At 46.6% G+C, this 26,876-nt stretch overlaps 2 protein-coding genes across 4 annotated transcripts in view; one reads left to right on the top strand and one right to left on the bottom strand.

The window, feature by feature from the left end:
- Erich1 (glutamate-rich 1) overlaps positions 1–26,876 on the bottom strand; it is a gene marked incomplete at its 5' end in the record, with an annotated part of 52,793,804 nt that overhangs the window by 4,405,850 nt on the left and 48,361,078 nt on the right.
- Mcph1 (microcephalin 1) overlaps positions 1–26,876 on the top strand; it is a 205,690-nt gene that overhangs the window by 59,587 nt on the left and 119,227 nt on the right. For all 4 annotated transcript variants that reach the window (NM_001427088.1, XM_087588472.1, XM_087588475.1 and 1 more), the window contains 3 exon segments: positions 6,528–6,565; positions 8,690–8,852; positions 26,761–26,838. In NM_001427088.1, the coding sequence (NP_001414017.1) occupies positions 6,528–6,565; positions 8,690–8,852; positions 26,761–26,838 (279 nt within the window).

The following is a 26,876-nucleotide window of genomic DNA, read 5'->3' as shown; positions in this document are numbered from 1 at the left end:
ATAAAATGAAAGATATTTTATTTTCAAATGCCGCTAAGATGTTTTATGTGGGGAAGAGAGGTGATTCAGGAGTGAAGAGGACTTGCTGTCCCACCAGAGGACAATATTTCAGGCAGCTCATAACTAATGTGACTCCAGCTTCAGGGATCCAGCATCCTGCGCGCTTACACACACACACACACACACACACACACACACACACACACACACACACACAGACTTCTTTAAAGAAATCATTTCATTTATGCCTCTCAGAAATGCATCCCACTGATTTTGAAGCATTTAGGGTCTTTCTCTGTAAAATATCCCATAAAGTAAGCAATTTTGGTTCGATGAAATCTTTGCAGTGTGGCTCCCGTCACTGTCTGTAGGGGGAAAGTTCACCTGTTGTTCCAGCGGGAGAGTTCCACATCAGGGGCCTCCCAGCTTGAAGAATAGGATGACTGCTGGTCCCCTTTTCAAACCACTGCCCACCCTCTGACCCAGGCCTCCTGTCTAAGTGGCTGAACTTCTAAGGCAGAGCTCTAATGGATCCAGCTTAGATAATCATGGGCTGTAATCCAGGCCTGGACCCTGTCCAGTCCAAACATTGCTCAAATCAACTCAAACTTAAAGTACAAGCCTGTGGGTCTTGAGACCAAGGGAGGGCCGTCCCGTGATTCGGGAGCACAAAGATGGGCAGGTACAGTTGCCTGGAAGGTGCTGCCACGTGATGAGGCAGTGGGACCAAACCAATAGCCTGAACCCAACCCAATCAAAGTGCAGTTTCTAAGGTGAGCAGCCAGGTTCAGAAACCTGATCCAGGACTCAGCAGGCATCATCTGGGGGCAGAAATCAGAAGAGACATGGGTGTAGCTTGGATATCTCCCTCATCTGAACTCGGACTGATCATCTGCCTGTCTGCCTGCCCATGACTGGAACCTACTGCAGTACCAGCTGGTGCTGCTTAACACAGGGTTTACCACTAAGTCAGGTTTCTGCTGGGCTGAGACGCTAATTCTAGTTTATTCTGTAAGGACTGTAGGTACTGAGGCATCCTGAGGCTTAATTTTCTGTGACTTCACAGTTAATTTATTAACAAGCTATTTTCTCTCCTCTTCCTCAGAAAAAACTAGGTCCCATTTATGTAGGACATCAAATGAGCAGACCAAACAGCTAGATTCCCCCACATTGCTTTTTCACCAAAGGCTAGCAGAGAACAAAATAGAAAATGAAAAAAAAAAGTGCTTAGAAAGTTCTAGAGACTCGGCCTTAAAAGCCAATGAAAGATGTGTCTTGGTTGAGCTGCCTGGGGTGCACAGGCTTTGCCCTGACCTGCTGCGGATGATCATCTCCTGTACCTTCAGAGTCCATTTCAGGAGATTCTCAAAACTGAAACGATTATTTTTAAGGTACAGGAATGAATCTTGCACCAATATAAAATGAATATTCAGCACAATAATTTGTGAGTGAATCAGAAAGCCCTAATCTCCTGTTCAAAGGATAATAAACAAATCAGTTGAGAGAGAAGATAGAATTAATGTTACCCAGAGGCCATGGGCTGTGAGTCACCTGCTTAATTCAACCTTCCACTCACCCTTCGCCCTGTAAAGCTGTCCAGATGCTAGAAGAACACTCATGACTTGGAGGAGGGCATGTCCTGCTTCTCTGTACACTTGAAGTATGTGTGTGTACAAGCCACACACCCATGACTAGTGACTGATGGCCGCAGTATGGTCACCGTTTGCCAGACTCCTTTCTTTCCTTTCAGTCTGTGAAACCAAATCCATTGACTGCCATATTGGAGTTCATGGCTTTCTTCTGGCGCCATCCTTGCTCTGTCTGTGCGCCTCTCACCCTCAGCTTGCCTTTAAGTCGATTTTAGATTGTCAAGCATGGTTTTGCTAGTAGTTTCCTCAGTGGAAGAGTGTGTCAGTCAGCTTCAGTTTACCGTTACAAACTATCTGAGCTTGCTGTCTTATAAAGAGAAGAGTTTATTTTGTCTCACAACAATCAACTGGCCCTGTTACTTTGTCCTGTGGTGATACACCATGGTAAAAGCTTGTAGCAGAGCAAAACTGCTTATATTTTGTGGCAGGGAAGCTAAAGTGAGTGCTTTAGTCAGGGTTTCTATTCCTGCACAAACATCATGACTAAGAAGCAAGCTGGGGAGGAAAGGGTTTATTCAGCTTACACTTCCACATTGCTATTCATCACCAAAGGAAGTCAGGACTGGAACTCAAGCAGGTCAGGAAGCAGGAGCTGATGCAGAGGCCATGGAGGGATGTTACTTACTGGCTTGCTTCCCCTGCCTTGCTCAGCTTGCTCTCTTATAGAACCCAAGACCAGCCCAGGGATGGCACCACCCACAATGGGCTGGGTCCTCCCACCTTGACCACTGGTTGAGAAAATGCCTTACAGCTGGGTCTCATGGAGGCATTTCCTCAAGGGAGGCTCCTTTCTCTGTGATAACTCCAGCTTGTGTCAAGTTGACTAGCCAGTACAGTGAGCTTAGGGGAGGAGAACTCTTATAAAACACTGACCTACACGCACGCACAAAGAGCCCCCTCCTCAAACTGTCCTAAAGACCAGGCCTACATCTTAAAGGTTCCACCACCTCCAACATTATACAAGCTTTACTGGGACCTTGAAGATTCAAATTATAGTAGAGCAAAAATCAGTGGAGGCCCTACTGGGTGAACATCTCATGTCCGTAAATAGTCATCATTTGTGTTCTGTTGTTGTTACTTGTCTTGTTGCTGTGATAAACCCCGAACAGAAACAACATCAGGGAGGAAGAGTTCGTCTGGGCTCACAGTCTGAGGGCGCCACCCACCATGGCAGGGGCACACCAGGCAGCAGGAGCTTGAGGCGGCTGGGAGCATGACATCTGCAGTCGGGGCCAGAGAGAGATGAATGCAGATGCCCAGCTTGCTTCCTCATTATTCAGCCTGGGCTCCAGTCCACCCTCGGGATGGATGGAGCTCCCTACATTTAAGTCTTCCCGCCTCCATTAACTTAAAGTAGGCAGTGCCTCACAGCCTAGTCCAAAGCTTGTTTCCATAGTGACTCTCTGCCCTGTCGAGCTGTCAATCAAGATGGCCTGTTGAGCATCACAGTCAGATTTTGCAGTCCTCACCCCCAGCTCTGAGTTCTGCAGCTGCTGCCTTTGCGACTGTGTCTGCCTTGTCATACAGCCTGTTCTTCCGTTCTCCAGCAGTCTTCATCTCTGTAATTCATTCGTAGCAGTTGGTGAACAGGAGGAGTCTCCCTGGCTATATTCCCAAGCCTCTATGTGCTCTGTGACCTGTGCGGCCAGATCGCCGGCTTTCGTTGTTAGTCGTTCTCTGCCTTTGCTCATCATCTGGCAGTGGCACCTTTCAGAGCACAACTGTTCCCCGAAGCCTACCTTCCCGCAGTGGTGACAGAGCCTCCAGCTCCTCCACAATCTATCAGGTTTTTTTTTTTCTACAGTGTTGGTTTCTAAACAGCTGATGGCATAGGCGTCACGTGTCATCTCAATGGGACTTTAGTGGTGTTTCCCCGGTTACTAGGATATCTACCACCTCTACTTGATGGCCGTCCCTTCTTCCTTTTCTTTGGAGCCGTGTCTCTCCAAGCTGCTTGCTTACTTCTAAAATGGAGGTTTTGATTTTTTGTATACTTCTTTTTTATATGCACGTGTATTTTGCCTGCGTGTATTTCTGGGTACACATCACATGTGTGCCTGGGTCCTACGAGGCCAGAAGAGGGCATAGGATCCCCTGGAACTGGAGTAAGAGATGAACTGCCCCTTAGGTGCTGGGAACCAAACCTGGGTTCTCTGGAAGAGCGCCAGTGCTCTCAACTGAGGAGGACAGAGGTTGACATTAGGTGTCTTCCTTGACTCCTGTCTACCTTGTATGTAGAGACATGGCCTCTCGTTTGTACCCAGAGCTCAGTGATTGATCTAATCTAGCTAGTGAGCTTGCTCTGACCAACACTGCTGGCTTCTGATCAATGGGGTCACAAATAGCCACCCAGTATTTGCTTGGTTCCTGGAGATCTGAGCTCTACTCGACCCTCCCAGTCGTGCAGACACTTTACCCCCAAGCCCTCTTCCCTGCCCTTTAACATTTTGAATCTTCAGTGGACAATATCATGCCACCCGTTGAATTTATCCTGCATTGTTCGTTTTCATACTGCTACTGGTGGGAACTGCTTTCTTACTATACTTTTCTGATCATTCAGTACTAATTTGTAGAAGTATAACTGGCCTTGTATGTTGACCTTATTTCTTGAAGACTTGTTGAATTTATTTAGTTCTCGTGGTTATTTTTATTGAAAAGCCAGAAAAACAACCCATGTAGAATCGAGTCTGTGGGTAGAAGTGGTTTTACTCCTTGCTCTCCAGTTTTAATCCCTTTCGTTTCTTTCTCCTAATTGTCTGGCTGGTGCAGTGGTTTAGTTTTTGAGCAGAACACTCGATCAGGGGGGTTAGAAACTACACCAAAGGATTCTGGGAGTCGCCAGCCATGTGCTGACATGGCTGGTAAGTAAACCCATGTGGCCACTCTAGAGAGTGAAGAGAAAGTGGGGTGGGCAGGGGGTGAGGGGTACGAGGTGTGTGTGCGCTGGGGACAGGGGAGGTGCCCAGCATGTGATTGCCAAGCTCCAGCAGGGTAGAGACAGCTTGTTCCCTGCGCTGCACCCCAGAGCAGTGCTATCCCTGGCCTGTGGCTCTCCCGACTGTCCCACCCCTGCTGTGTCAGAGCTGACAATAAAGGCCAGTGGAGGGTCAGCCAGAATGAACCATGTTGGATGACTGGGGTTTCCCATATCTGGGCCCTGGATCTAGAACCAGCTTTTGCTATTGCATTTGGCTTTTCAGAAGTGCGGAAGGCGTTAACAGTGCAGTATTGCAGAAGGTCAGCTAAAGGGATGGGGGCGATCTTCCCCTGCATGCCCTTCAGATTCCTCTTCCCTCTGTGCTCTTTAGTCCCCATCTTTCCCAAATGGACAGTGTCTAGTCAGTCCCCTTCCAGAAGTGTCCCCTCATCAGTGTGGTTTCTCCAGTCAAGAAACAAAGGAGGGCCTGGAAAGATGGCTCAGTGGTTAAAGAGCACTGTCTGCTCTATCAGAGGTCCTGAATTCAAATCCTAACAACCACGTGGTGGCTAAAACCAGCTGTAAGGAGTTTGGATGCCTTCTTATGATGTGTCTGAAGACAGCTTCAGTGTCTTCATTTACTTATAAAATAAATAAATCTTTATAAAAGAAGAAACAAGTGAGACTCCTCACTTCAATTACAAAGATATTTTATATAGTGTAAATTCATGTTTTGTATCACGTAAATTCACACAGTGGCTGAAAGGTAGAAAATCCTGGGAAACTTGTAGCACACTCAAGTATTTACTATTTCCATAGCATTTACATTTTCTGTCCATTGGATTTTCAGGGATTGTGCTTCTGGGTTTTTAATAAAAGTAACCATGAGAACTAAGTAAGTTCAGCAATGCTTCGAGAAGTAAGATGAACTCGCAAAGCCAGTCACACTGCTACAGATGCGCAGTGAAAACTCGGAAAAGGGAATAAAGCAAGCAGTCCCACTGACAGCAGTTACATTCTGAAGCAGTGGGTGTGCGCACGCTCGCGTGCAGTCGCACGCACGCACGCACGCACGCACGCACGCACGCACGCACCCCTCTGAGGAGACGAGTGACTATCCTTGTCCCTGGCTTTCAGTTTGAAGGCCAGCACGTGTACTGGGGCTGGGAAGTCAGGCGCTCGAGGCAGCTCAGTGCGTCTGTTCTCAGGAAGCGAGAAGAGAGGAGGCTGGTACTCCGTTGGTTTTCTTCTGTTTGTTCAGCCTGGAAGCCCGGCCAGTAGAGAGGGAACCCCTCACGGACATGCCCAGGCAGTTGCTTCCATGTTGCTTCCAAAGTTTTGGAATCGACAACCCAAATTAACCGTAACACTAAGTAAAAACGTTTAAAATAACCATGTTTGGCAAGCTCTGGTAGTGCCCATTAGTACTGAGGAAGGAGACTTGTGAGTTCCAAGCCAGCCTGGGTTACATGATCCCCCGAAGCCCTACATACTGAGACACTGTCTCAGCAGCAAGCACCACCGAGTCCGTGCAGTTTTCATATCAGCAGACAGGAGTAGCCTGGGAATTCATCCACCTTCCGTGAGATGTGCAAGGTTTGCTGGGCCCTCCTGACCACTAACCGCATCATACAGGAGAGGTCTGAATCAAGGACATAATTGCCTATAACTTAGGAAAAGCGGGCCAGCCTTTAGAGAGCCCTTCTCACTCCTTCGTAACTTTAAAGTGTGCACTTGGAAATTTCCAGCTCCTGTTAGGGTTTTTTTCCTGGTACTATACTGTGTGTGTGTGTGTGTGTGTGTGTGTGTGTGTGTGTGTGTGTGTGTGTGTGTTGTGTATGTGCTTAAATATTTATGTTTAAGTTATGTAACTGTTCAAAAAACTTATTAAAGTTTATTTCTGTAGGAAAGTATTTCTTGTATTTTGACTGTTTTTTGTTCTTCTCTTTTGAAATCTCTAGCCAACGAGAACATTAGTCATGACAAGCATGCCGTCTGAGTAAGTACTTGTTGTTTTGATAACTTTCTATCCATTGCAGAAGTTAGCCTTTTCTTGTGTATACTGTAGGTCTTTGTGCCTTTAGGCCATCCACAGAACTGGGCTGGATTACTTTTACTCGATGTAGCATGTATGGGGTCAGAAGATCATTGGAAATTAAAAATGTAGTTAAGTGTGGCAGCCGAGAGCAAAAAGCTTTTTGGGTCCTTTGTGTCGCATTAGGAGATTTTATTTTTTGTTGTCCCGTTTGCTTGCTTAATTCCTTAATGGTTCTGTTTGTCCACCCCTCACCCTATGAATGTTCAGTACACTGAGCCGTGTGGTTGAAACATTTCCTTACCAACGATCTTAAAGCAGTGCTGCGGTGGAAAGCGTCCTGCCTCTGGTCTGAGGCAGCCATCTCTGCCTCTTTTAGAGGGTTAATGGCCTTCTGGCGCACTCTTATCATCTCCCTTAAACACTCGGCGCAATGCAGAGCATCCAACAAAAATATGCTGTACTATATGCCTCGCAGAGGGTTTTCAAATCTGTGTTTAAACGGGAAAACCACATTTTTTTTTAATCAATCATAGGTCTTGAGGTTTTAAGACTTTCATCAAAACATTGGGATATTTCGGTGCAAACACACTAGAGGAAGCATGCGCGGATAGACCGCTTTCCGCCAAAGTGCGGGTGCTTTAAACACTGTCATATAGTGCAAAAGAGGCGTCCTCCTGCTTTTATTAATAACTTGTGATGTGCCACAAACACTTTAGTCCACTCAGGAAATACCGAAGGTGAGCATAATAATGTCCTCGATCATTCTGTAGGTTTAAAAATGACAGGCAGATTTTTTTTCTCACTAAAGGATTTAAAGAGAAAACTTTGGTTTTGGGTGCACAGTCCTGGGATTCCTTCTCATCTTACAGGTCTTGTGTATCTTAAGGAGACCTTGGACAGTCTGATTCCACATCTGATTAACAAGGCCATAAAAAAGCAGTTGTTCCTAATTAGCACGTCCATGGGCTGCTAGTAGCTGCCAGGCTTGGAATGGAAGATCAGATCTTCTGAAGTGAAGCTCTAAGCCTAATCCTCTCTGAGATGCTAACAAGCACAGAGTCTCCAGGTTGGCTGGGGAGGGGCCATGCCTACCCACTCTGCAGAACCCTAAGATTAGAGGGTGATGGAGGTTGGCCCTTCTCACAGGGAGGCTGAGCTCTTGAAGTGCTGTACATGGGAGATAAGATTGGGAGACAGTCAACAAGCTGGGAGCTCAGCGGGCTGCCCACTGTGTGAGAGGAGAGAAGCTCCTGTCCCTTGACATAGAATGTGGCAGAGCCTAGGAGACCTTGCTGGGAGTTCCTGATTCACTGGGGATTTTCAAGCAATCCTGGGGCAGGGGACCATGGATTGCAGCAAGCACACTGTAAAAGAAAGAAGCCTCAGATCAGAACTGAGGCCTGGCCAGGGCTGCTAGAAGAACATCTTGAAACAAAAAGGCGGTCCGGTCCCGCCATTAAGAAACTGACAGGTTAAAGATTCTAGTGAGCTTTGGGAATTAAAGAGATCGTTTAATTGGAGTCACTTGACACTCCAGTGATGTTACATTTTCAGAGTAAGTAAGCAAATAATGTGTCCTGGGCAAGTGGCATTCCTGTAAGCCAAGGCTCTGCTGCCAAGGCTATGACCTGCATTCCATCCCGGGAGCCCTCATGGTAGAGAGAAGGGAACTACCATGACAGCTGTCCTTTACCCTCCACACAAATGTCATGACACACATGCATACACACACATGCACACACATAAAGTTTTATATATATATATATATATATATATATATATACATACATACACACACACACACACACACATACATACACGCACACTGGTCACATATGTGTGAAGTATGTAATCTGCCATGTGAATGGATGACAGGAGATTGGCTTCCAGTGCCCATGCTGTTCCTAAACAGCCTGTGACTGTGTGGACACCCTCGTAGCATCATGGGCTTAGACTTGAAGTCTGAAGTGCTCTCGTTTCCCCAAATCCCGTGTTCTACTGTAACCAAAATGAAGGCAGACTTTGGGCCTGTTTCTCTGATGGACACACAGCATGAGGGCTGACTCCTGATTCTCTGGCCCACAGGCAGCAGGACCTCATCATCCAGGTGGTGAGCACACTGAGAGGCTTTTCATTCGCCCCTGAGGTCTGCGAGTCCACCACCCACGTGCTGGTGGGGAAGTCTGTCCGTACCCTGAACGTGCTGATGGGGATTGCACGAGGTTGCTGGATTCTTTCTTACCAATGGGTAAGCCTTGCACTCGTCGTTTGTTTTGAAATGAGGTGTTCGCTAGATCCTTTGATCTGTGGTGTTGATATGAGCAGTGACACCTACGCTTCTGTGCGCCAAAGTGGGCGCCATCAGGTGTCCCTGAGAGCTGAGGAAGTTATTCTTCCCGCAGCCACACTGAGAGTCCCTCAGAGAGGGGTAAGCTAGAGAAAGGCAGGAACCCTTAGAATAAACTCCCAGCCTCCGGAGAAAATAAGATCAGAACAGACTTGGACTAAAAACACAAACTGAATTTTTCTCACACGCCAGCGAGTGCTGCTGTGTGTTTGACTAAGGAGCGATGTGAACTATGCTCATGATGGCTCAGAAGCCAAAAAGAAAAACTCCAGAGCTTGTTTGCACAGATGGAGCTGCTTAGGATGAACCATGTTCCTCTAATCCCTTTTGGACGTGTTTCATCAGGCACACATGTAGCCTTGACACTATTTTCTTTGCATTTAAGGCAGTCCTTAAGAATGTATCATCATTTTCCTAACTGATAAACGTTGGCCTAATCTGTCAGTCAGTGTGTTTGCCCTTTGGTCCTCAGCAGAGGGTCACTTCGAAGCCCAGCAGCTCATTGCTAGTGGGAACAACGGCACTGCTTCTTGTGCTGTGTTGACGCCCACGGTCCTTTCTCCTCACCCAAGAAAGTGCTCCACTAACACTGCGTCAGTTTAATCCTCTGGGATCACATTAGGAAAACGAGCTACAGACGGCCACCTCAGAGTGGCTCCAGTCTCTCTCCTGTGTCATAACCCACAGGTCTCTGTTACAAAAACGGTTAAGAGGGGTTGAGGGGAGGCACAATTGCTAAAGTACTTGCTGCACATGAAGACGTGGGTTCAAATCCCAGCGCTCACCCGAAAAGTCTGGTCTGCCCACATGAATTTGTCAATCCATCCCACCACTGCAGAGGAGGCTGCAGGCAGGTCCCTGGGGCTGTCAGCCAGCCAGCCTAGCCTGCTCCTGCGAAGGACACAAGGTTCAACCTTTGGTGTCCACACACATGTGCACACGGGAAAAAAGGCAAAAAGGCTTAAGATTTCTGTTTAAAACCATGATGTGCGAAAGACTGAAAGTCTTCTGTTCTGTCCTGGTTTGGTTTGGTTTGGTCTTTTTTGTTTGTTTTTTGGTTTTTGGTTTTTGGTTTTGTTTTTTTTTTTCAAGATGGGCGTTTTTCTGTATAGCCTGGCTGTCCTGGAACTAACTCTGTATACCAGGCTAGCCTCAAACTCAGAGATCCGCCTGCCTCCGCCTTCCTAGTGCCGGGGTCTCGGGCATGCACTACCACACGTAGTTGAAATGAGTTTTAAAAGGTGGTGTTTTCAGAGGCAATGACTTGCTTTGCCTAGTTGCATCTAAGCACTGGCTCTGTCTGTCTCTGTGAAATACCACTTAATCCCTAAGTTTCAGTAACCGAATCCCCTGTTTTATTTCCAACTAAAATGTCCTTAACACTTCATCCTTCAATCCCTCCTCCTTTCATGTTTCAGAAGGAAACATGTTTCTCTATAAACGTACATATCCACACTTGCTGCTGTGCTAGTCTCTTCTCCTGGGAGTCAAGCAGCTAGGAGAGACCAGACGAGGGTTTGGGATACGTACTGTCTGCTTAGAGAGAGGGAGGAGGGAGGAGGGGAGGAGGGGAGGAGGAGGAGGAGGAGCAGCAGCAGCAGCAGCAGCAGCAGCAGCACTGAGAGGGAGCAGGAGATAGAGGGAGACTATGGGAACAGTGAGAATGGGGATGGTTTTAAGGAGGTTGAGTATCTGGAGCAGGAAGGAGCCTAAGGCATGGGCTTTGAAATGTTAACTCTACTTGTGAGTAGGGACTAAAGGACCCACAGTGTCTGTTCCATCTTCACCCTTTTAGATGATCCCTCATCTTTGTGGCGGGCACTGGAGCAGTAGCTGGAGGCTTATATTGTGACTCACAGGTGTCAGGCAGAAGGAGAGAGACACTGAGCCCGCCATGGGCTTTTGAAACCTCAAAGTCCACCCCTAGAGACAGCACCTACTCTAACAGGGCCATACCTCCTACTTCTCAAACAGTTCCACTAACTGGGGACCAGCCACTCAAACATAGGAGCCTTTGCGGCCATTCTCATTCAAACCACCATCGTTGCTGTCCACTGTCACTGTAGTTTTATATATAAACCATGTTAAATAAATCAGTCAAGGAATGACTCCTCTTCCAGTTCCCATAGCTCTCTGTCCTCTTTGCTGTGCTGTCGCCTGGGTCCTGCAGAGGGCGATGTAGAGCCCAAGCAGCGGCAGGTGTTTGCTCTCCGTTTCTGCGCTAGCTACTGCCCTCTCTGCAAGGCAGACAACAGCTCGTCTAAGGTGTCTTTAGAAGGTGATTCTGGAAGGTGATTTGACCTCACCCAGCTTAACACTATTAGCAGATTCTTCACTAGGGCCTGTGACTTCACAGCCATGGATTTCTGCCCTGGATCACAGAACCAGATCGGAACTTCTTCTCGTGGAGCAGGCCTCATAGCTTATCCAATACTTGAGCTTTCTTAGAACCTTCAACTACTGTGTCACAGCAGGCAGCCCCGTCCTGGTTTGGAGAACACTGTTTTGGGGGGTTGCATCTTATGCAAAATGAGACGATTGCAGTGCCAGCAGCCGCTAGCACAGTGCTGTGTAGTGCCAGTGTCAGCCACATCAGGCAGGTATCTGTTCCTGTAACTCTGCCAGCTTCTCCCCTTCCCTACCACGGTATGTGCTGGTGCTGCTAGGACTGACTTACTCTTGGAGAATAACTCTAGAAGTGAAGCAGACACCAGTCATGAAGACAGAAGGCACTGTGCCTTGCAAGCCTCCCTCCCTGCATCCATTTCAGTTTATTTTCTTGTTTTACGTGGTTCGTGTTTGTGTGCTCATGTGTATGACTGTACATGAGGACAGGAAATGCATACCTGGAGCATATGTGGGCTCAGCCTCAGGGGTCGTCACCAGGTACCTTCCAGCTTCTCTTTGAAACAGGGCATCTCACTGGCCTGCAGCCTAACCCAGCTGCCTCCTGCCTCACTATGGCTGGGATTACAGGGGTACTTGGGTTCTGGGGATCTGAGTTCAAGTCCCCACCCTTGTGACTCACATGCTTTACTGACTGGACCATTTTCTCCAAATCTCCATCTTAACTTTAAAAATAAAGTCAATATTAACATAAGATTTTTTTTTGAGTAAGATTGTTGCTGCCACCATTAAGAAGGTCAACGATCAAGATTTTTTTTATTTATTTTTTTACAAGATTTCTTTACAACTCAATTTGCCTCTTAATCTGAGGCATATAGTTTTAGATACATTATGACCTTCACAGACTACGGCTTCCCTTAATGTTGGGAATTGGGTATGGAGGTTTTGTTTTGTTTTGTTTGAGTTTTTGTTTTTTTGGTTTTGGGGGGTTTGCTTCTTTTTTTAATTATTTACTTATTTTATGTATATGAGCACACTTGTAGCTGTCTTCAGACACACCATAAGAGGGCATCAGATCCCATAACAGATGGTTGCAAGCCACCATGTGGTTGCTGGGAATTGAACTCAGGACCTCTTTAAGAGTAGCTGGTGCTCTTAACCACTGAGCCATCTCTCCAACTCCAGAGGTTATAAGTTTTCATATTGGATCTTTGAAAGACTGTATGGACCTTGCTATCAGAGGACCTCAATCTCTGCGGTCCTTCCTCTAACCCCATCTCCAGTGCAGTTGGGGGATTCTTAAAATATTCTCTTTGGCTAGCATGAGAAACTTAGCTCCAAGGAAAACATTTCTGAGAATGTTTTCATTTCAGGGTTTGTGTAGTGTTCTCAGGAAACCTCTGTGAAAGACCATTGTAGCAGTCCATCAAAGTCAGATGGCTGCCTGTGGTCAGTCAGTCACAAAAAACTCTTAGTGATTTTGTAACACAATTTGGTGTGAATTTCTTGCCTAGTCTTTATTTTCCCATTTGAGAATGCTGCCAGTGACGCCTGCATGCTCACAGAACGCTCATTTCCCCAGTGTTCACTCTGATCTCTGGAAAGACAAGAATCCATGCTTTTCTGACCTGACAAAGCGCCCATCCGGACTCAGGCCCTGTTAAACACGCTGCTTGCTGGAGGAGTCATTAGACACCTGTCACCTTGGTGGGACTTGCTCGGTGTTTCTCTTATTCTCTATGACTTCTCTGCGCCTGGCTCTGCTCTTTCACTGCTCGTGGTCACTCACAGGCTAGCAGAGTGCCCTGTGACCCAGCGCCTCCCTCATCCAGCTCTGTCTCCAGGCAGAAACAGCCTGGCAACCACGGAGAATTCAGCCTGCTTTCATATTTTGAAAATGCTGTCTCCAAACATCTCGCAAACAAAGCTTGATAAAAGGCTTTTAAAAGTTAAATCCGCTGAAAATCCAAATATTTCCACGAGCCTTTAAGGCGCTTACTATAAATAATCACGTGCTTTGCAAGTTTGGCCCCAGAATGGTGTGATCGAGCGGGGGCTTGCTCCCCTTGGCTTACTCCATCAGGAATGGAGTCCGTTGGATAGAGCAGAGCATGTCACTCGTGTGCACTTCCCAGCTCTTCACAGTACTCATCCTAGAACCAAAGCCAGGTACAGCCGGAATCAGATCCGCCTCCCGCTTGGTCAGTACCTTACACCCCCTTCCTAGACTGCTCAGAAGTAGGATCGTGAAACCACCTCTTGTCTTGGACCTTACATGAATAGATTCTAAGGGTAAACGTTTGGGCAAATCACAGTTGCCCTATCTTTCGCATTCACTTCCAGACTTTCTGCCTTGTCTCCTTCTGCTCCTCTGGTGGGCAGCCGTGTACAGTGTTGGGTTAGCTCTGGCCACACATGGCGAGAATGGATGTCAGGCTCCCAGGGAGCTGCCCGGGGGCCTCGTTCCAGAGAGATTTCACCCCTGCTCTAGGCCGTGGCACGAAGGCCTGCAGGCTGCAGAGCCCCTTGGTACATGAGCACTCACTGGCATCTCCAGAGCGTTGGGCAGCATAGAAACTGCACTTCTAAACGCATGTCCAGATGCCTCAGCGTAGACAAAGCTTGTCTGACTTGAAGGTGGGTCTTTGAAACAGCCTCAGGCAAGGCACTGTCCCAAGGCAATGGCCGTGATCAGTTAAAGTTACATACCTGTCTTACAGATTCTCTTTCCATAGGGGGCTAGCCATGGACCACTACAGTAAGGATTCTGTCTGGAGCCCTTCCCTAATCCTCTGTCATCGTTTTTGTTCCTCTGGCAAGATCCTAGAGTCCTCTTCCCACACTAACGGCACAAACTGCCCCAAGAACACATTAGACACAGCCACACAGTGCCCCTGGGAATGAGGTCCTTGGCATTTACCTTGATGACAACAATGGGAAAACATAACTGGGAGGGACCAGTGGTGGCCTTTAGAGTCAAAGCCATTTTTTCCAGAGAAAAGACACCGTGAGCCATCAGCACCCCAGGCTTCACCACGAACAAAGTTCTACTGCCACTGCCTTTTTCTTTAAGGTGGTCAGGGGCCAAGTGAGAGAGTGGGAAGCCACCCAGGCTGGGAGGTAGCAGACTCTTGTCTTCCCGTCCTGTGCTCTGAATGGGTTACAGGGAGGCTAGAGCAGAAGCAGGGCAACCAGCAGCAGGCAGGTGGGACAGTCCTGAGAGAAACACCTGTGGCCATGACAGGGCAGCTGTGGTGCCCGTAGTTAGAGAGAGCTTGTCTGCATCCTGTTGGGTGCAACAGATTTGGTAACGCGTGCTGTGTGGGAGTAGAGGGAACAGGTGACTTAACCTACTGTGGTACTGGGACGACTGGTGTCAGCCATTCTTCATGGGAATAGTGAGAGAGAAAGCGTGGACAGGCCAAGGTCAGGTGTTCAAGGAGAGGTTGTGTGTACACGCGTGCGTTCATGCATGCCTGCCTGTTTGGTTTAAAGTGTCATGGGATGATTGTGTAATGAAGAGGAAGAGGAAGAATAGCCCCTAGGCTGAGCCAGCGCTAAGGAACCCAGGAAGGTAAACAGGAGCAAGCAAGGGGGAGAGGAAGGATATGGTGTAGTACATGGTAAACACTCCCTTTTTCACACTAGGAAAAATGTCCCTGGATTAGTTAGTTTTAAAGTATAAGTTTTTGTATTGGGCAAATAGTTTCAAGGAATTAAACCAAGACTCGGTAAACGGGGGCCCTCAGCCTCACTCGGCTGATTTCTACCCCTTTGACAGAATCATGGACTTAGGGGCCAACACTGTTGCTCTATTGCTTCATTCTCAGCAAGGTATTCAATCTGGATGGTGGGTTTAATATCAGGGGCGTGGTTACCCCTCCTTATGAATGAGAACTCTGGGACATTACCTTCATGTTCAAGCAGAACCCAAGTTCAGAGCTCACTTTTAGAAAATGCTTTAGTGAGCTGTAGATGGCTCAAGTTCCCAGCAGCCACACAGTGGCTCACAACCATCTGTGACTCCAGTTCTACACAGTCCAGTGCTCTCTTCTCACGTCTGCTGGCACCAGGCATGCACATAGTGCACATATGTACATGTAGAGGAGCCCTTAGACACACACACGTGTACAGGAACCCTTAGACACACGTGTACAGGAACCCTTAGACACACGTGTACAGGAACCCTTAGACACACGTGTACAGGAACCCTTAGACACACGTGTACAGGAACCCTTAGACACACGTGTACAGGAACCCTTAGACACACGTGTACAGGAACCCTTAGACACACAATAGAGAACACTTTAGACACACAATAGAGAACACTTTAGACAATACTTGACAGAATCTAAAGGTCCATCTTCACCTAGTTCTCAAGTAGACTCTCGTCTCTGCTCCCGTCTCATTGTACCGGGGAGGGATTTAACCCTGGGCCTTGTGCTTGTTGTAGAGGGCTGTGTGACAGCCATAGCCCAGCCTCTGATGGCTGGCTCAGCCTCACTTTTGGTATTAACATGGAATATTTTATCCATTGGCATGCGTTGGAAAATTCACCCATAATTTGGTTTAATTGGAACTTTCCAGCAGTTGGCTTAGCCATCCATCATTCAGATCCTTCCCAGCGATGCTGGGAGGCTGTCAGCTGTCCACACTTTCAGGGTTTCTGAACTTTATCCCCAACTTAAAGTAGATTGCCAGAGAGCATTGTACTTGAACTGTGCTAGTCGGTCCTTCAGTGCTGCTGCAGATGAGCCTCGAGTGCCAGCGTCAGCTCTGTGGAGAGCTGATAAAGAAGCACATGGTTTCCGAAGGCGTTTGTACTATTTTTCAAAACTGTGGCTGACAACATCACTCCACTGTGTAATGCATTTCAGTCTGCATTAAGAGAAAATACATTTTATGAAAGAAACAAGCAAACAAACAAACATTAGTTATCCTTTTGCTGGAGAAGAAGGAAGGGACTCTATGTTAGCTTGTCCACTGAGATTTAAATAACAGCTTGGAGCGTGCTTAGAATAACCCTCTGTCTTTGTGCTTTTCATCTGGTTTTGTTTTCTTTGAAAGAGCATGCCCTGCTGCCACATTAACATTACGCATACCTAGTAATTTATCAAGCTCTGGCCATACACAACCTCAGGGACCTTCGCTTTAGCACGGTTCTGCTAAGATGTGACCACCAGTCGTGAGGCTCGAGGAACAGAGGCTGCAGGCCTCTGTCCTCAGCATGGCCTCCTCTTCTCCCCAAAATGCTATAGGGTACCACCCCAGGCAAGCAAAGACAGCATCACCCCAGTGTTCCAGGAGTCATTTTCCCTTGAGTCTTGTTGAGTAACAGCAGAACAAGTACAAGAACATACACTCATTGGGTTTCCCTAATAGACTTTTTAGGTTTTGAGCACTCCTGACTTTCTGGCACTTTGCTGTAGCAAGATATTGACTTCAGTTATGTAACTGAAACAGCATCTTGCCTCCTACCCTTCGCTATGCAAACGTTCTCCCATTAAGCCACACCCTCAGGACCCACAATGAAAACTTTCCTTACTTAGAGGTGCTCAGACTCTCCTTGGCACACAATCAGAAATGGAGCCCAGTGCCTATTTTCTAAATGATTAAATGAGCAGATGCATGACCTATCTCTTTTATAAATTGGAGAATTTTAGGTTCTGTCACATCATAAGTTACCAAACGACCTCTGTAATTAGTGTCTCTCCTGTTTAAATTCAGTGGAGTATGTGCCTTGGTGCTAACTTTCAGAAAGTAGTATAAACTCCAGTGTTTCCCTTAGTAACCGTAGCATTCAGAGCGTTGCCTTGCTGGTCACAGTAACTTGTGCTTTGGTTTCATACTGTGAAGTGATGTTTCTGCTGTTTATTTTAGTTACATCGGAATTCGTTATAGTTATTTCTTTGTTTTTATTCTGATAAGGAAAGTACGTGCTCATGCTATTTATAAACATGTTTGGATTTGACATCCAAGTCCAATGGTGAAATGCCGGGTCACCCTGGTCACTGCATAGCTCCTTGAAAAGTGGCTGTGACAGAGCACTTTAGTGTCTGGATCTCAGAGACTCGTTTTAGTGAAGTGAAAAGGAGCAGGTCTAGCCCAAGTGTTCTATGCCGTAGCCCTCAGCTTCTGTGAGTCTAGGGATATGTAGGCATTTCCAGCCGTGGTTGTACACTCCTGGAATCCCAGCACACAGGAGGCAGAGGCAGGAAGGAGCCTGATTTGCTTGCACCTCAAACCACATGAGACTCTTGTCTCAAAAAGTCACACATCCTGTGCTGGCTAGTTTTATGTCAGCTTGACACCAGCTAGAGTTATCTGAAAGATGAGCAGCTCAACTGAGAAATGTTCCTGTCTGTAGGGCATTTCCTTACTTAGTGATCGATGTGGGAGGGCCCAGCTCATAGTGGGCGGTGCCATCCCTGGGCTGGTGGCCCTGGATTCTGTAAGAAAGCAGGCTGAGCAAGCCATGAGGAGTAAGCCAGTAAGCAGCACCCCTCCGTGGCCTCTGCATCAGCTCTGCCTCCAGGTTCCTGCCCTGCTTGGGGGGTTCCTGTCCTGACTTCCTTCAGTAGTAGACTACAATGTGGAAGTGGAAACCAAATAAATGTTCACTCCAACTTGCTTTTGATGATGGTATTTCATCGTAGCAATACCAACCTTCACTAAAACACATGCAGGAAAGGTTATATGTCAGTCTGCAAACTTATCTAGGCTCTCTCTGTTACTATCTGTTTTACCAGGAGAGAGTTATTTATTTTGGATAGCATATTAAATATCTTCCATGTCTTAAATATCACTAAACTTTTAAATTTTTTGCCATTTTTTAAAAATACCACAGTGTGGTGATTTAAGTAAAAACCTCCGCAAGCCCCACAGACTCGTGCTGGAGTGCTCTGTCCCTGATGGCAGAACTGTTGGGAAAGATTAGACGTGTGGTCTTTTTGGAGGAGCCATGCCACTGAGGGCAGGCTTTGAGGTTCACAACACTGACACCATTTCCAGTGGACCTTTTTCTGCTTCCTGTTGGTGGAGCAGGATGTGAGCTCTCAGGTGCTGCCTCAGCACTTCTTCCGTGGCTCCTTGCCGCGCTGCCCGACAGTACAGTCCTATTCCTCTGGAACTGCAGACCCCAAATAAAGCTTTCCTTCTACACATTGCCTTGGGCATGATTTTTATTCCCCTGCCCCCAGTTGAAAAGTTACTACCTGACAGGGGGTATTACTGTGACAGGCCTGCTCGTGCTCGTGCTATTTATAAACATGCTTCATTTGCAGGGAAATAGAAGACATTGGGGGGAAATAGCTGGGTAGTAGTGATGCATGCTTTTAATCCCAGCACTCAGGAGGCAGAGACGTGTACAGCTCCGAGATTGAGGCTAGCCTGGTCTGCAGGATGAGTTCCAGGACTGCCAGGGCTATCCTGTCTTTAAAAAGAAATGAAGGAGGAAGAGGGGGAGGAGGAGGCAGAGGAAGAGGAAGAGGAAGAGGAGGAGGAAGACAACCACACGGATGATGGTGACATCTGAGGTGATGATAAGGATGAAGAGACAACTACTTTGGGACTTTCAGAGTAGAAAACTGGTTGAATGCCACAGTAAGAGGCATTCTCTTATTTAGTGCACCATCCATGCAGAGAGCAGCACAGACTATCGAGGCTCAGCTCAAGTGGTTTCAGGGGGAACCACTTGGAGTCCTCTCCAACGGGGTTAGAGATCATCCTGGTAATGCTTTGTGGTAAAGACTGTGGCTGCTTTCTGCCCTTGTCCCGAGAATCTGCCTGAGGCTTAGCTGAAAAGGACTAAGTTCTTTAGTGGAGGAGACTTTAAGCCAAGTGTGTGGACCTATTTGGGGTTAGAAGGTGTGGCCTTGTCAGAGGAAATAATGTCACTTGGAGTAGGTTTCAAAACACTCCTGCCATTCCCCAGTGAGCTCTCTCTGCTTCTTACTTGTGGATCAAGATGTGAGTTCCAAGATGCTTCGTGAGCTGCCTGACATCATTCCTTTTTTCCATCTTCAAAAACTTCCAGATCTGTAAGTCCAAATACACTCAGAGTTGCCTTGTTCATGGTACTTTATCACAGCGATAGAAAAGCACCTTGTACAGACAGATCGGAAGTGCTACATGAAATGTAGGTTCTGAATGGGTGGCAGTGATCTAGGTTGGCTCCACAGATAGCCATATGCTCAGTGTCATAATTAGACATTGGTTAGGAAGGCACTGGAAACCAATTAGACATGTTGGGTGTGGAGAAGAGCTGTTTCCCAGTGGTATCCACATCTTAGTGTTTCTATTGCTGCAGTGAAACACCATGACCAAAATGTTGAGGCGCAAAGGGTATATTTGGCTTATGCCTCCAGATCACAACCCATCACTGTATGAAGTCAGGACAGGACCTCAAGCAGGACTGCAACCTGGAGGCAAGACATGATACAGAAGCCACGGAGGGGTGCTGCTTACCGGCTTACTTCCCATGGCTTGCTCAGCCTGCTTTCTTATAAAACACAAGACCACAGCCCAGGGATAGCACCACCCACATGGGCTGAGCCCTCCCCCATTGATCACTAATTGATAAATGTCTTACAGCTGGATCTCATGGAAGCATTTTCTCAGCTAAGGCTCCTTCCTCTCTGATGACGCCTGCTAGTGTCAAGTTGACACAAAAAACCAGCCAGTATGGTCAGTTACAGAGAGGCTGTTTCCCAGGTGATTTGCATCTGCCAATTCTAATGGTCAGCACAAGCAACTGTGAGAATTGGTGGCCTGAATGCCTTTACTAAATGGCTCTTGGTCAAGGGGATTCGTGCTCAAAGCTGATGAGCCTTGAGTTCAATACGTCTACAGTCTCTGGCCCATAGTAATTCCCGAGGTGACCTAGGGATCACCTTTAGTCTCAGAAAGGCTCCAACTTTCACAGGGTAGTCCTGCAAATAGATGGGGTTTCATGCTAACCTTACTCAAAGCCACTTACCAGATGTGTGTCCTTGGGGAAGCAGTGGCACTCCAAGCCTCGGTTTGCGAATCTGTAGCAGTTCAAGACCAGCTATGTGGTGTGAGCAAGTATGAGCATGTCGCATTGTCATGCAACGAACTTGGACACTTTCCTGGAGTTAACGTCATAATTTAGTAAAACCTTGACAGTCTTCCAAGAGGTCACACGGGATGATGTCTTTAATGACATCGCCATCATAGATGATTCCATGGAGACGAACTCTGATCAGTCATTGTCAGGATGGAGCTGGAGAGAAAATGGGGAGGACTTTGTGGGCAGATAGGCTTTGGTCACTGTTTTATGGTTTGATCTAGGTGTGGGGCCTCATGCCTTTAATCCAGTACCTGAGAGGCAAAGGCAGGCCGATCTGTGAGAATTCAAGGCCAGCCTGGTCTATATAGCAAACCATTGATACACAGTGAGACCCTGTATCCAAGGAAAACAGGGAAGGAGGTACTGGAGGGATGGCTCAGTGGTTAGGAGCACTTGCTGCTTGACCAGAGGACCCAGGTTTGATTCCTAGCACCCACACTGTGACTCATGACCATCTCAAACTCCTGTGCAGGAGATCTAATACCTTTGGCTGCCTAGGACACAGCACACTATGGTGCACAACATCTGTAGGCAAAGCACTCATATGTACAAAATTTTAAAATGAGGGGAGTATTGAATATGTGTATCTACGAGTTTTTTCAATAAGCTTTGAAACTAGAGAGGGTGACTGCACACTGTGAGTGAACTTCATGCTATACTTTAACTGTGTGTTTGGAAATATTTGCTATTATTAAAAACTTACATGTGAAAAACTGTTCCAATGTGGCAGGCACTACATCTACTAAATGTTCTTGCTTGTACCTTTTAAAACAGCTTACGGAATTATAGGAAGCATTTCTTGGTGGTGTGAGATAGGGTGGAAATGCACGGGATCGCTTACTTTGGAACTAAGATTATTGCCTTGAAACTCTGCCAGTTCAAGTTGGGCTCTTTGGAAGACCAGACCTCCTGTTTTCTGGCTCCAAAGTGCGTGGGACATAAGTAACCATTTACTTTGTCATTAGAATTAAACTATTGGTCTGTCTCTCTGTGTCCCTCTCCCCCTGTCTCCGTCTTTTCCTCCTCCCCTCCCTCTCCCTCCCCACGTCCCTCTGTAACTGCACGGGCACACTGTTCCACTCACTGCCTGGTTACTCTTCCATTGATGGAGACGGGTGGCATATATTATATATGTGAAGGATTAACTAGCTTGCCCTTTGTCCCAAGCTGTCTGCTTTCTCTGTGTTTAATCAGTTCTTTATACTGCCTATTTGGGGAAGAACCACAAACTTTATTCATAATCCTCAAACAGCTAAAATGGTGCACATAGTCCAGTTTGTCCTAACTTTTGTTATTTGAGAAAAATCACCATAATCATTGAGACTGAGACTCTATGAGATCTGATGAGGAGATATTTGTAATTTGAAATTTATGGTTTTAACAAGTAACAGTTTAATAAATTACTTACATCGTCCTTGAAAATACTGAGCCTGTTTCTGAACTTTAAACCATCATTGCTGGGGGAAGATAGGGGGATGGTGACAGAGACTGCCTGGTCACTGTTCTGGTCAAAGTAGATAAAAGACCATGTATGCGACAGTCCCTACTCTGTCTGCTGGCTAAGTGGACATGAAGCAGACTTTGAATAGGATAAAGTTAATTACGTTCCTGTGGATTAAATCTGACTCAAGTGCCCATCGGCTGTTTTTGCAGCTTACAAGAAATCCCTTCTTGCTCCTTTCTTTATAGGACTCCATAGTAGCCCAGGCTAGCCTTCAGTTCCTTCTGTAGCTGGTGATGACCTTAATTAACTTCTGATGCGCCTGCCTCCACCTCCCACCACACACGTTGATGTTGTGCTAGGGTTTGTACCTAGGACTTCCCTGCAGTCTAGGCAATCACTCAACCAACTCAGGCTCCATCCTCAACCCGTGAAGTTGAACTTTTAACAGCTGGCTCCCTGTTCTTCTCTAAATCAGCTCCAAAACAGAGGTCAGGGCGGCCGGCTATCTGGAGCTGTGAAGTAAACTCAGTCTTTACAGTACAGTTACAGTAAGTCTGGTCATCAGCACCGTGGCTGTTCGTAAACGTTTCAGCATGGCCTACAGCAGTGCTCTCGGGGGAGCTGAATCGGCTTCACATTGTAATTCATGTCAGCACTTAATCATTACTGAATGGAACCCTCAGCTTTCTCAAGCCCAACCTGAAAATGTCTCTCTTACCGATTAGTTTTTGCTGTAGTTCAGGCCGATCCACCACCATCACTTCTAATTAAAATAATTTACTATTGTTTTCTCTTTAAAAACGTTTCTTGAGAAGTTAGAAGTTAAGGAAGCTTTGCTTATTGTCTCTGCTTAGGAAGTACTTTGTGAATTAAGGTTGTCCTTGAGGTGTTTTGTTTTGTTTTTTTAAGCCATTAAGAAAACAGAATTGGGAGCCATGGAAACAGTTCAGTGGGAAAGGTGCTCACCAGCGAGCCTGACTACCTGAGCTCCTTCACGCCTCTGTAGACGTACCATAACTAGCATGCGTCTCATATGTGTACACAGCAGAGAAACTTTATCTCCAGTTTCTCGGAGATGCTCTTGTGACCTCCTTGCCTGCTCTGCCTCTCTCAGAATTCAGGCTCACGGGCAAATATTTGATCCATGGGTCCCACTGCCGTGACACCAGAATTCTCTTTTTGTTTGTTTCATATGATTTTTCCTTGCTGTGACTGCTTTGCAGTTGGGGGTACATTGATATCCACCACAGAGGTAACAGAAGGGATTGACGCAGCCTGACCGGAGCCCTGGCTCTCCTGTAGATGAAAGGGTGACCAAGGCCAAATCTGTTTTCCTCTGCTTTTTTTCCTGGATAAGTGGCCCCAGAAAATCTGCCCAGTACCCGCCTGAGGGCACCATTCCTGTGTCCAGGGTGATATCTGTGCACAGGTTCCTTCCAAGCTTCAGTACCTTAGAGAAGCCATGGCTTCACCCTCATCTCGCATCAGCAAAGGCGCTACTCCTTTGACCTGCTCTCTCCCAGCTCTCTCTCCAGATTGTGGGAATCTGCAGAAGGATTTAAGTATTCCTTCCTTGAGCTCTGCCTTCCCCAGTTGGCCACCATCCTTCCATCTGCTCTGCATTTCCCTGCATTTAGTTCCACTGTCCCTCTGTGCATGGTTTCCCTCCTTAAGTCCCTGGTGAGACTAAATGTATGCTCAGTTTCCTGTAACAGCCAGATCTCAGCTACATTTTCTTCTTGATATATAACGGCCATCTTCACTTGTGTGTCATAACAGCACCACTTTCTAGCTTCCTCAACTGCAGCCAAACTGCCTCATACCACCCAAGAGAATTATAAAAATGTGTGCAACAAGAAGAGGCTTTGAGCGGATGGAGGGACGGCTCTGTGGTTAAGAGCACTGTCTGCTCTTCCAGAGGACTGGACTTTGACTCCTAGCACCTGCATGGCAACTTACAACCATCCATAACTGTAGTCCCATAGGATTCAATGCCCTCTTCAGATATGCAGACATACATGTAGACAAACACCCATATGTGTATATGCATATGCGTGTGTATATGATTTATATGTATAAGTAAGCCTTTTGAAAAGAGAGAGGGAAAGAAAGAGACTTGGTCCCCTGAGTGAACTACATAGTCCTAAATGAAGAGACATCATCCAACGATATCTAAAAGTAAAGCAAAAAAACGGTTCCTCTGATAGGTTCATCAACAAAGTGTGGGTTTATGAATGATGGTCAGATGTCAGCTCTACCATTTCTGTCACGTGGTTTGTCTAATATCTTTACTGTGTTTGTGTCCCGCGTGGGATGTTGAGCTTTCATTGAGGTGGGTCCTGGAGGTAACCTCCCCCACAAAGATCCATGTTCACACAAGTCGTGATCCCTGCACACAACCCCACTCCTTGCTGGATTTAATCTCTCAGCTAATTATGTCTTATGTAGTATTTTCTGGGGAATGTGTGTGGTTGGGTAAGATTATTTCACAAGCCCACCTGAAAGCCTAGAAAACAGATTTCTACCCTTTTGAACATGCACTGAGCTAAAGATGGGTCTGGCTAATGAAAGGGCTGTGTGCCAGGAAACCTTTGTAAACCCCATCGCATTAGGGTCTCGTTCGCTCAACTTGGACTGCACCACCCTCTGACACAGGAGAACAGGAGGGGACTGAAAGTTTCAGGCCAACATTTCTAGAGGCAGGAAGAGGGTATCTAGCCTGGTACACATCTGACTGAGGGGAGTGGGGGCTGGGGGCGGGGAGGCTGTTTTATGGCTGCTATTGAGAACCAAAGCATAAACTTAACTTCTGCTTTCCTCCTGATTGGTGGTTGTTAGGAAGTGAAGTGTCAGGGGAGGGCTTGTAACCTAGAGGTGTGTAGATTTGCTGGTGAGTAACCTGGAAACTGGTGCTAGAAACCGTCTGTTAACTTGAGTTCAACCATAGGTCAGGTTCTCTGAGATAGAGTCTGAACCCAAAAGATTTGGTCTCTCAGGCTAGAGTACAAATTTATTTTTCTGTAGTTCTGAGTCTGTGATTTCAGTGAAATCAAATCTGTGTTTTCTGCTACCTCTATGCAACATTTATTCTTAAAGAAATTAAATTTATCCATTTGCTTAGCAAAATCGTACTATAAGTGCCTTACGATTTTATTTTCTTAACATTTAGAAAGGAGCAAAGTCAGAGAACATGAATTTTCCCCATGAGCTTGTTTGGGTTCAGTTGACATTTTAATGTGGATTAAATTTGAACTTGAGTGCCACACACATTTCTGTGCTGACTCCTGGCCTCTCCCTGGTGTACCAAATTTCCCACCACAGGACTCTACCATTGCTGCATGCCGACAGGAACCCGATGTTGAAACCACATTTTATCTCCTGAGCTGATTGTACAAGGTCACAGAGACCCACATTTCCATAGCGTTATCTCTAAAGGATAGATAGCATAGGGAGGACGCTGTGTAATACGAACGGCTTTAACCCACATGGTAATGAAACTTAATAAGATCTTTCTCCTTCCTCTCCTCCCTCCCTCGCTTATCTTCCTCTCTGCGCTGGCATTGGTGCAATAAAAGTTAGAAGAAACAAAAAAGACAGTTAGATGACAAAGCATCTGTGACCACAGGGATCTAACTGAAAATGTGGCATTTGTCTTTGAGCAGGATTCCTGTGAGCTTAACTTGCTGTTTTCCCAGTCCTGATAGAAACTGTGACTTCCCATGTTCTCCTCTACTCTCATGGACTCTTGAGCTCAACACCTCAGAGCTACTTCTCCTATCCTGTAGATTTGACTTCTGACTCTCAGTCCGGTGTATGTGTGCATGCGTGCATGCGTGCGTCCGTCCTTCCTTCCTTCCTTCCTTCCTTCCTTCCTTCCTTCCTTCCTTCTTCCCTCCCTCCCTCCCTTCCTTCCTTCATTCTTTTCTTTCTTTCTGTGCTGGACGACCCCCCACAGTCCCACCTACCACCACCTCTACCAGCTTGGCACCAGGACTATACATGCATCTCACCCCTTTTTACACAGTGTCTAGAGTTCAAAATCAGCTCCCTCTGCTTGCATGGCTTTAACAACTGAGCCATCTCCCTACCCCTCACTTCATTTCTCTTTTTTTGTAAGTCATAAAATCATGGGATGACCGTGGAAGATTCTATAGGACAGTTTAAAACATAGATTTCTAGCACACAGAATAAAAGTAGGATAGTGTTTAAGTATTTGATTTCATTAGGATACTGTGTTAGTACTGTCAACTTGACAGGATGTGAAATCACCTAGGAGACCCACATCAGGCACACTTGTGAGGAGTATCCTATTTAGATAAGCCTCTGTTCATGCCTCTGTGAGACTGCCTCAATCAGGTTCCCTGAGGTGGCCGAAGCCACCCTAACCAAGGGCAGCAGTATGCCCTGAGCTTGAGCACCACGGTGCATGAAGAGGGGAAGCCAGCCAAGCTCAGACACTCAGCTCTCGGCTCTCACTACTCCTAACTTCGGATGCAGTGTGACCACTGCCTGCTTCAAGCTGCTGCCTTGATTTCCCTGTCCTGAGGGACTATGGCCTTGAACTGGGAGCCTCAGTAGCCTCTCTATTTCTTACATTGCTTCTGCTGGGTATTGGGTGTTGGGTATCAGCGGGAGAAGCCACCAAGCTGGGTATTGGCCTCCGTTTTTAGCCACATTGAGGTTTTTTTGTTTGTTTGTTTTTGTTTTTTTTTTTAAGGCATATTCACTAATGACTGGAACAGGTACCATGAAGCTTCCTAAGGTGCCCTGGCTTTCTTTTCTGTGGCTGATTTCAGGCCTGTGGAACTCATCCATGCAGGCTTTTAGAGGGGAGGGGTGTTTTTGCTCTAATCAAAGTGACTCCGACCTGCTAGCCAACAGCCTAATCAGTCCATGACTCGTGTTCTCTGTGGATTTGTCTCCCTTAGGTTCTGTTGTCTTTAGAGTTGGGTCACTGGATTTCTGAGGAGCCTTTTGAACTCTTTGAAACCTTCCCTGCAGCTCCGGTAAGTCAATGCTGTCCGATAGTGGTAAATGCAATGTC

The sequence above is a fragment of the Rattus norvegicus genome, chromosome 16 (genome assembly GCF_021556685.1).
Source record: "Rattus norvegicus strain SHRSP/BbbUtx chromosome 16, alternate assembly SHRSP_T2T, whole genome shotgun sequence".
Classification (NCBI taxonomy): domain Eukaryota; kingdom Metazoa; phylum Chordata; class Mammalia; order Rodentia; family Muridae; genus Rattus; species Rattus norvegicus.
Note: the sequence above shows the minus strand (reverse complement) of the source record. Positions and strands in the feature narration are given on the sequence as shown.